The sequence below is a fragment of the Condylura cristata genome, unplaced genomic scaffold, assembly GCF_000260355.1.
Source record: "Condylura cristata isolate star-nosed mole 26May11 unplaced genomic scaffold, ConCri1.0 scaffold00041, whole genome shotgun sequence".
NCBI classification, from domain to species: domain Eukaryota; kingdom Metazoa; phylum Chordata; class Mammalia; order Eulipotyphla; family Talpidae; genus Condylura; species Condylura cristata.
The window spans coordinates 2,364,135-2,373,460 of NW_004567142.1; the positions used below are offsets into that span (position 1 = coordinate 2,364,135).

General features: G+C 61.0%; 1 protein-coding gene across 1 annotated transcript; it reads left to right on the forward strand.

The window, feature by feature from the left end:
• The first annotated feature begins 19 nt into the window (after window positions 1-19).
• Window positions 20-8,998, forward strand: BCAM (basal cell adhesion molecule (Lutheran blood group)). The gene is made up of 15 exons (XM_012733778.1): window positions 20-137; window positions 2,082-2,203; window positions 2,681-2,909; window positions 2,996-3,066; window positions 3,235-3,331; window positions 3,414-3,596; window positions 4,084-4,220; window positions 4,575-4,731; window positions 6,666-6,781; window positions 6,882-7,023; window positions 7,176-7,312; window positions 7,389-7,533; window positions 7,617-7,761; window positions 8,293-8,410; window positions 8,524-8,998. The coding sequence occupies exons 1-15, from the start codon at window positions 56-58 to the stop codon at window positions 8,527-8,529; spliced, it is 1,887 nt and encodes a 628-aa protein (XP_012589232.1). The 5' UTR covers window positions 20-55; the 3' UTR covers window positions 8,530-8,998.
• The last annotated feature ends 328 nt before the right edge of the window (window positions 8,999-9,326 follow it).

Genomic DNA, 9,326 nt, shown 5'->3' on the forward strand with positions numbered 1-9,326 from the left:
CCCCCGGCCGCCCAGCCGCAGCCCGGGCTCAGTCAGCGCCGCCGCCGCCGTGAATATGGAGCCCCCGGGCACCCTCACTGGGCCCCGCCTGGCAGCGAGACTGCTGGTGCTCACGCTCCTGCTGGGAGCGCACCCAGGTATGGCTCAGGCTGAGAGCTGGGAGCGATCGGGACGGCCCTAGAGCTCCCGGGAAAGGAAGGGGAGGGGACTTTCGGCTACCCCGGGAAGCAAAACCTGGGGACCCCAGGAAGGTGGAATCAGGGTACTCCTTTCATGATGGACCTGCGGACAGCCTGGCATAGAGGCGGCGGATGCCATAACAGTGAATTAGACTACCTGAGAACTCAGCCCCTCCCCACTGGAGACCCAGAGTGTGGGTGCTTAAATCCTAGAATTTGGGTCCCCGGCTCCCTGCTCTCTCAAACCCAGGGGTCCAGGCCTCCTGTGGCTAGAGCAGCGCCCCTAAGGACCCAGAAGACAGAAACCCCCAAGGTCTCCTTTTGAAGGTTCTCAGGCTTGGGATTCTGTGGCCAGAAATCAGTCAGCCACATCCATGTGAGGTTGTCCCCAGCCTAGATGAGAGCCCAGACACTAAAAAGAGCCCGCCCCCATCAGGAAGGAGCTGGTGTGCTGGCGGGCAGCCGCTGTGCAGCAAAGTGTTTCTGAGTAACAGGGCCCCCTTCCCGGGCCCCTGGTAAGTCCACACACCTGTGTGGTGGTGGCAGGGGCAGAGGCCCTCCCTGCGTGCTGGCAGCAGAGGGACAGGGAGATGAGCGGGATCGGGGAAAGGAGAGCTCTCAGGGGCTGTCCTTGCTGCCTGCTGCTCAGCACTAGTCTGGTCCCCACACCCCTTCCCATGGGATAGCCTAGGCCAGAGGTGGGTGCCTGGGAACCCAGGCCCCTGGCACAAGCATGGCAAATAGTGGGCCCCCAGGGGCAGGGTTGGGCCAAGCTGGGCGGGGAAGAGAAGGGAGGTTCTAAGAACTGAAAGCTGAGGCCAGGATCCCAGCCCGGAGGGTAAGAGTGTGGTTTCCCCAATGAGAACAGCTCTATCTGCCAGGATCCTGGGATGCAGGAGAGGCTCCCACTAGCTCCCCAGGACCAGGAGTCCGACCCCCAGCTCCCTCCTCCCTCTGGACCAGGATTGGACCTCAGTCCTATCCTGTCCCAGGTGATGTACCTTACCCCTCCCTTGCCCTACCAGAGGCTGGGGGCTGAGGGGCAGGTTGGGGGCTCTGGCGCCAGGTGGGGCAGGTCTGAGCCAGCCTGTCCCTCCCACATTCCTGAAACCTGCCCAGCCCTGTCCCCCCTCACCGCCCCCACACACCCATCCTGCCTGGCTCCAGCTCCAGGCCCAGCCGCACCCTCCACCCAAGCCCCAGCCCCCCACTCATGAGGGAGAGCCCCAGGGACTGAGAGATGGAAGCAGTGACAGGCAGAGAGACTCTGGGAGAGGCAGAGGTAGTGGAACTGAGAGATGGAGAGACCCGAGGGTGGGAGTCACATGCTGGAGAGAGGCAGGTACCCTGTCACTGCATCAAGCCTGGGGGGGGGGTGACAGGCAAAGGGACAAACCCTTGCCCTACCCTTGAGAGGCATTTAGGGTAGTGGGAGAAGCAAGGAAAAGCAACTTTACCCCAGGGAGACTGAGTAGAGACCACCAGAGACCCGTGTGACCCAGGGCAGGCCTTGGTTTCTGAAGGAGAAATGAGTGAAATGCTGTGGGGAGTCAGAGGCACAGAGATGAGAGATGAGAGATGCTGAGCCTGGAGGAGAGGAGCTCAGAGTCCTGGTCTCAGGAGGAAGGGCAGGGCCTGAACTCCTGGGTCCGAGGCAGGAGGGAGTTAAGGGATCAAACCCCCACTGTTGAGGGAGAAGAGTACCCTCAAGTTACCTGAACTCATGAATCCTAGGGAAGGAAGGGGATGGTACCAGAGTCCAGCCCTGGAGATAAGGAGGTACCTCTTAGTTCTGAGGGAAGAGAGGCTGGGGCCTGGACCCCTGGGCCTGAGGGGGAGGGGCTCATTCTGGAAGGCTCTCCTACTGATGCTTGTACTAAGAGCTCCATCCCACTACCATAGGTACCCAGGCTGAGGTGCGCTTATCTGTGCCCCCTCTGGTGGAGGTGATGAAAGGGGACTCGGTCACCCTGGACTGTACCCTCTTGGAGGCCCTTGACCGTTTTGTGCTGGAATGGTTCCTGGTGAGTGCTGTAGGCTGGTGATCTGTGGGTGCAGAGAAGGGCCTAGAAGTCAGGACTCAGACAGGTTACAAACACCCATTCCCTCACCACAGCCCCAAGGATCCTAAAGGCTCTGCCAAGCTGCCTTTCCACTTGACAGAAGGGGAAACTGAGGCCTAGCCAGGGCAAGGGACTTTAAAGAGGGTATCTGAAGTCCAGGCATAGCATGCAGAAACCCGCCTTAGAAGGCTTGCTGGCTCCTGAGAGAGAACTTGCAGAGAGACACCCAGAAAGCCAGAGACCCAGGGCAGGACTGAAGCGGAATAAGAAGCAAAGAGAATAACAGACAGGAGAGGAAGTAACATGGCGATGAGGATGAGGATGAGGATGATGGGGGGGGCGGTAGGAGGGCAGAGGGCCCAGAGCGAGAGCTCACAAAGAGGAAAGAGGGACACTGAGGAGGATGGGTGGGCAGTCAAGCTGACTCTCCCCCCACAGCCTGACCCTTCTGGGGTCCGCCACCTGCTGGCGTCGGCCGAGTGGCAGGGTTCCCAGTTCCACAACAAGGTGCAAGACTCCAGGGGCCGCAGCACCCCCTACCTGTTGGACTCCCAAGGGCGCCTGGTGCTGACCGAGGCCCAGGTGGGCGACGAGCGGGACTATGTGTGCGTGGTGAGGGCGGGGGCCGCGGGCACCGCGGAGGCCACCGTGAGGCTCCATGTGTTCGGTGAGTGTCCCGACCCCCCCTCCATGAAGGGGCGGGCAGGTGAGAGCCCAGAGAAGGGGCTCCCAACAGTGGCGTCTCTCCCACAGCCATACCAGAGGCCACCGAGGTCGCCCCCAACAAAGGAACACTGTCTGTGATGGATGACTTTGCCCAGGAGGTATATGGGGGCCCGGCCAAACTCCCAGGTTCAGTGGGAGGGGAGAGCGGGGGGTTTCTGGACACCAACGTCGTGAAGGAGGAGGAGCAGGGGTGCCAGACAGGTGTATCTGAGTGGGGAGAAGTCCTAAAGGAAGAGGGGGCCAACTCAGCACCCAGTCCCCCACAGATCGCCACCTGCACCAGCCTCAATGGGAACCCAGTCCCCCAGATCACATGGTATCGGAATGGGCAGCTTCTGGAGGTGCCTATGGAGGTGAAGTCAGGTGAGCAGCGGGGGTGCCCAGCTGGACGAGGTGGGGGGCCGAGAGGTGGGGAGACAGGCTGACGCCCTTCCTGTTCTCCCAGAGGGCTACACAACCAGCCGCACTGTGCGGGAGGCCTCGGGGCTGCAGTCCCTCACCAGCACCCTCTACCTGCGGCTCCACAAGGCCGACCGGGACTCCAGCTTCCACTGCTCCGCTCACTACAAGCTGCCCAACGGCCGCCAAGGCCACCTGGAGAGCCCCCACTTCCACCTCACCCTGCACTGTGAGTCCATGCCTGCCCTGACCTCCTGACCTTGGACCCCACAACTCTCTGAGGCCTGACCCTCCAGGCCCACCCCGTATGGTTCATACTCCTCTCCGTCCACTACTCCACCCGCCATGGGCCATGCTGGCTGGCTGCCAACCTCTGGTCTCCAACCTCAGCTAGGGGCACGAGCCCCTCCTGACTTCTGACCCCCGTCATTGCACCCTGAATCCAAGGATATTCACCTCGTACTAAATTGGGTCCACATCTCACACTGACCTGTCACCCACCCTGACCTCTCATCCTTGACCTGTATGTTGAGCTTATCTCAACCTCTGACTTCCGGTTCACTCTCAGAATAATTGTGAACCTGAGCCACAAAACCTATGACCTCTAACCTGTGACCTCTCGCCCTTAATCCAGCCCCGTCTTTTACGCGTGACTTGCCCTGTCCTTGACCCTCATTGTGAGTCGCCCTGACTCGCCCCTTCCACCCGTCCCTTAGATCCCACGGAGCACGTGCAGTTCTGGGTGGGCAGCCCGGCCACCACAGAGGGCTGGGTGCGCGAGGGGGACCCTGTCCAGCTGTTCTGCCGGGGGGACGGCAGCCCCAGTCTGGAGTACACGTTTTTCCGCCTTCAGGTGACCTACCTCCCAGTCCCTGACTCTGTGACAGCCACACCTGCACTGACTGGCCACGTTTGACCTGGGTGGCCCCTGGCTTAGTCGGGCAAAAGATGAGGGACCAAGGAGCGTGATAACGGCCTCTCTGAGCCCGGGTTTGAGGGAGTCCTGACTTAGCCTAGTACCTGACTGGGGGGACCCCTGACAAACAGGGCCTCTGACCCCTTCCTCGAGTGGACTTTGACCCAGTGTGACACTAACCTGGTGCCCACCGACCTACCAAGATGCCCGCTCTCACCCCTGCCCTCCTGACTCCCCCACCGCCACACTCGGGTGGCTCCTGAACCGGGTTCCTCATCCCTGGTCACCCAGGACAAGCAGGAGAACGTGCTGAAAACAAATTTTGAGGGGAACTTGACCCTGGAGGGGGTGCAGCGGAGCCAGAGCGGGACCTACGGCTGCAGGGTGGAGGACTACGACGCGGCGGAGGACGCGGAGCTCTCCCAGACCCTGGAGCTGCGTGTGGCCTGTGAGAGCCCCGGCGACGGGGCAAGACCCTGGCGCCAGCTGCTTCCTCACCCGACCCCACAGCCTTTCGGCGGCCCTGTCCCCCCAGATATTCTGCCTCTGACCCTCTCTCTACACCCTGGCCTTGGGTCCTGATGTTCCTCTCATGTCCCCAGGTTCCTACCCCAGCCCCCTCCAGTATCCCCACAAGGCAGCCAGGGGGCTTCTTTCTGAAACCCAAACTTGACATTTCCCTGCTCAGAACCTGCTGTGGCTCCCTAGTACCATCCAGAGAAAGCCCATGTGACTCACTGCAGCCCGGCTGGCTTCACCTTTGGCTGACCTTTCTCCCCGCCAACACATTCCTCTCATCACACCCCAAGCTTCCCTCCTCATTCCTACCTTAACTACCCGTCTTCTCCACCAAGCTCCTGCCTCCCACTCTTCTAAGAAGCTTCTCAGTGCCCTTGTCTCTCCTCCCCCAGCCCTGGGCAAAGACTGTTCTTCCTCCGCCCTCCTCACACCTTCATTCCTGGAGTCAGCCCCTGTGCCAGATGTGGGGACACATCCATGAACGAGACACCCCAGTCCCCACTTGCACAGAGTTCTCGGTCCAGTGGGGAGACAGATGGCAAAAGCTGAAGAAGACACGTTGAGGCACCAACACAGAGATGGGATAAGGAACTGGCCAGACAAGCAGAGATTATTCTAGACGGGGGTGTTGCAGGCTGCATCCCCAGGAGATCAGCAGACAGAAAGTTTAGCAGGAGTTTGTGGGACCCACATCTGTTAAGGGGTCAGAGAGGTAAAGGTAAGGAGGCAGGATTGGGCAAAGGGAGAAGCAGGGTTGCAGCCTAAACAAGACTGGAGGTCCTCCCCAACACACACACACACACACACACACACACACACACACACGACTCTTGGGGCAGGGGCGGCAGGCTGTTACACCCCCACATCAACTAGCATAGGATGTGGGCCGCCTGGGGAAGGGGACATGACCTTGAGCGAGGGGTTCTCTGCAGCTGAGGCAGTTCCCAGAGAAAGCTGACAGCTGAGGGCCACAGCTGACACTCTTCTCAACAGCTGGGGAGAAAATCCTTCAGCAGTGAAGGGGAGCACTGAAGGGGGACAGAGAGGCCTCTGAGAAGAGGACATTTGAGTAGGAAACCAAAGAATGGAATTAGAGATGCAAGGAGCCAGAAGAACATTCCAAGCAGAGGGAACAGCAGGTGCAAAGACCCTGAGGCAGGACTCACATGTAGGCAGATGGGAGTAAAATGGCAAGAGAGCAGGGTAGCTGCAGCTCAGGGCCATGGGTTGGTGGGAGGTTGGGTCAAAGAAAATGAGCAGGATCTTAAAAAGACCAGGGAGGTTCTTTTGTCTTCCTCCACAAACTTGGCCTTGAGCCCAAGAGTGCTGGATTTTCAGATAGAGAAGAGGGCCAGCCAGTGTGTCTTGAAGGCTGGCTGTTCAGCAAGGAGAGGGCGAGTCCAGTCCAGCAAGGAGACCAGCGCCTTGTGACTACAGTGTTAAGGCAGGCGGACCTGGGGCTCAGAGATGGAAAGAACTGGGAGGACCCATTAAGTGGCCCGCAGAGCTGATCAAGACTTGGTGAAAGAATCAGTGTGAGGAGCGACAGGGGGTCGGGCGTGAGCGAAGGGCTTGGGTGGTAATCCAGGGAGGAACACCTCACGCCTCCAGAGTTTTCCGTTAACCTTGGGCCCAGACCTCAGCTCTGGAGGTAATGGGCCACGTCAGGCACGAGTTCTGGAGTTAGGTTTGGGCTGCAGCTTTGGCCTGGCGAGTCCGCAGAGATGGGGGAGTCTGAAGGAATACACAGTGCTCTCTGCTTACTCGGGCCCTTCACGTCTGCACCCCCAACAGCCCTGGAGAGCCCCTGAGGAGCGGGTGGGTGAGGGTCCGGGGAAGGTGACAGTCTGTACCCCCCTCCAGACCTGGACCCCTTGGAGCTCAGCACCGGGGAGGAGCTTTTTTTGCCCCTGGGCAGCAATACTACTGCCAACTGCTCTGTTCGAGGACTGCCTGCTCCTGCCCTCCGCTGGACCAAGGTGAGAGGGACAGAAGCCCCCCAGCCCTGGGACACTGCCCTTCCAGCCCCTCTCCCTTCTCTCACGCGGCCCTGGCCGCCTCTTCCTCTCCCGTCTCCAGGACTCGGTACCCCTGGAGGACGGCCCCACACTCTCACTCAACAGCATCACCTTCGACTCCGCGGGCACCTACATATGTGAGGCCTCCATGCCCACAGTGCCCCTCCTCAGCCGCACCCGGGGCGTCAAGCTGCTGGTCCAAGGTTTGGCAGTGGGGGCACCCTTGGGTGGGCACAGTGGCTGTGGGGGCCGGACAGGGGATGGGCTCATGGCCAGTCCCTTGCCCTCTCCCCCCTTTCCCCTCCCTTCCCCCCTGGGGTGCCTCAGCTCAGTCCCTTCCCATCTCCCACCACAGGACCCCCGGAGCTGAGGCAGGAGGAGACTCAGCCCCAGGCGGAGGGCAGCTGGAGGGAAGGAGATGAAGTCACGCTGATCTGCTCTGCTCGAGGCTACCCAGAACCCAAACTCACCTGGAGCTCTTCGTATGACCGTGTAAGGAACCCCCCACCCTACACCCTCACCCCCAGTCCTTGTTCCCCTGTGCCTGGCCTGACCTGAGCCTCCACAGTCAGCAGAACCAGCCCCTGGGGGCCAGGGCTGGGTGAGCAGCTCCCTGACCCTGAAGGTGACCAGTGCCCTGAGCCGAGAAGGTGTGTCCTGCACGGCCTCCAACCCCTATGGGAACGCTCGGCACGTCTTCCACTTCGGCACTGGTGAGTGTGCAGTGTGGGACAGGAGCCGGCATGGGGCGGTCAGGGGGTGCCAGCTGACCGTGTCCTCTGTTCTGCCCCTGCAGTGACCCCCCAGGCTGCCCAGGCCGGAGTGGCCGTCTTAGCCGTGGCCGTCAGCGTGGGCCTCCTGCTGCTTGTCATTGCTGCCTTCTACTGCATGAGACGCAAGGGGCGCCCTGGATGCTGCCGGAGCGGGGAGAAGGGGGCTCCGTGAGTGGCCCTAACCAATTCCAACATTACCGCAGCTCCACCGCCAATGAGATGTAATCCCATCTCCAGCTCCTCCCCACTACAACCCCAAACCACCCCATCACCAACTCCAAACCCAACTTAGCCTGTCTCGTCCTCACCCCCATCCCCAGTGCCAACTGCAAACCCAGTTCATCACAGCCATCCTCAAGCCCACCTGCATTTAACCTCCCAGGCACCAAACCCAACTAAGAGCCCTCATCTCCTTCCCATGCCTAACTCCAGATCTTTCCAGGCCCAACCCCATCCGCGGGCCCCACCCAACAACCCCCCCCCACCCGTGACACCAATCCACAGCCACACCAAAGCTATCCCCAACCGTTCCCAGCAGCCACTGCAAGGCCTCTTCTACCCTAACCCTAATACCATTACCACTCCCTCCCCATCCACAAGCCCTTCCCACCCACCCCTAGCCCACCCCCACCCAGCGGACCCACTTCCAGTTCCTCCCCCTGCCTAGACCACCTCCAACCCAGCCTCCTCCCACTCCAGGCCACCTGGGGAGCCAGAGCTGAGCCGCGCAGGGTCAGAGCGACCAGAACAGACTGGCCTTCTTATGGGAGGCGCCTCTGGAGGAGCCAAGCGGGGCAGTGGGGGCTTCGGAGACGAGGTGGGTGGGGGCCTGAGCTCCCTGGTGAGAGTGGACCTGCAGTGTGTTGTGGGGGGAGGGTTGGAACAGCCACCAAAGAGGGGCACAGGCTGACCGCTCCCTCCTCTCCCTAGTGCTGAGCCCTGGGGACTCCTAGAAGCCTCACTGGACCTGGAGTTGCAGGCACCAAGAACCAACCCTGCTCAAGCCTCTTCCCGCCCCCTCCTTCCCATCCTTCCGCCTTCCCTCTCAGTCTCAGTCGGCCCTCCCTTCCTTCCTCTGCTGGCTGGGGACCTCTCCAGCGCCTGCCTGCCTGCCTGCCTGCCTGCCTGCCTGCCTGCCTGCAGGGAGGGAGAGAGGGTGGTGGGAGGGGACCTTCCTCCTGGGAATGTGACTCTCCCAGGCCCCAGAATAGCTCCTGGACACAAGCCCAGGGCGGGGCCTGGGACAAGGCTGAGGGTCGGCCACTGGCTATTTTTACCTCCAGCCTCCATTGCTGTCCCCCACCTGACGTCCTACGGCATAGTCTTGACACTGGATCCCCACCCCCACCCCCTCATCTGTGGACACTGGAGTCTGGAATAAATGCTGTCTGTCACCTCGACACCATCCTGTGGCCAGAGCCTCCTCTGGGAATGAGAAGGGAAGGGGGTGCAGGTGATCATTCCCCCCACCCACCCGCAGCTGCCCCTCCCACCCCTTGCTAGACCTCAGGAGAAGTCTGATGTCATGGAGGAAGAAGTGAGAGCAGAGGGTGAGTCAGCTGGCCAAGGGTGGAGGAGAGCAATTTGGGGGTCCAGCGAGCACTGAGCTCAGCTTCTAATGACCAGTGCCTGCTTGGGAGGTGGGGTGCTGTCCCCTTAAGGAAAAGTTTCCAGTCTCTCTTGCCACCCAGAGCCCCAGAGGGAGTTGAAGCTGGAGAGGGGCTGTACTTTGG

Bases quoted from the DNA above. Each gene is read 5' to 3' on its own strand.
- BCAM (XM_012733778.1), top strand. From the start codon at position 56: ATGGAGCCCCCGGGCACCCTCACTGGGCCCCGCCTGGCAGCGAGACTG. The intron at 2,204-2,680 runs GTGAGTGCTGTA...CTCCCCCCACAG, and splicing joins TTGTGCTGGAATGGTTCCTG to CCTGACCCTTCTGGGGTCCG. The intron at 4,732-6,665 runs GTGAGAGCCCCG...ACCCCCCTCCAG, and splicing joins CCTGGAGCTGCGTGTGGCCT to ACCTGGACCCCTTGGAGCTC.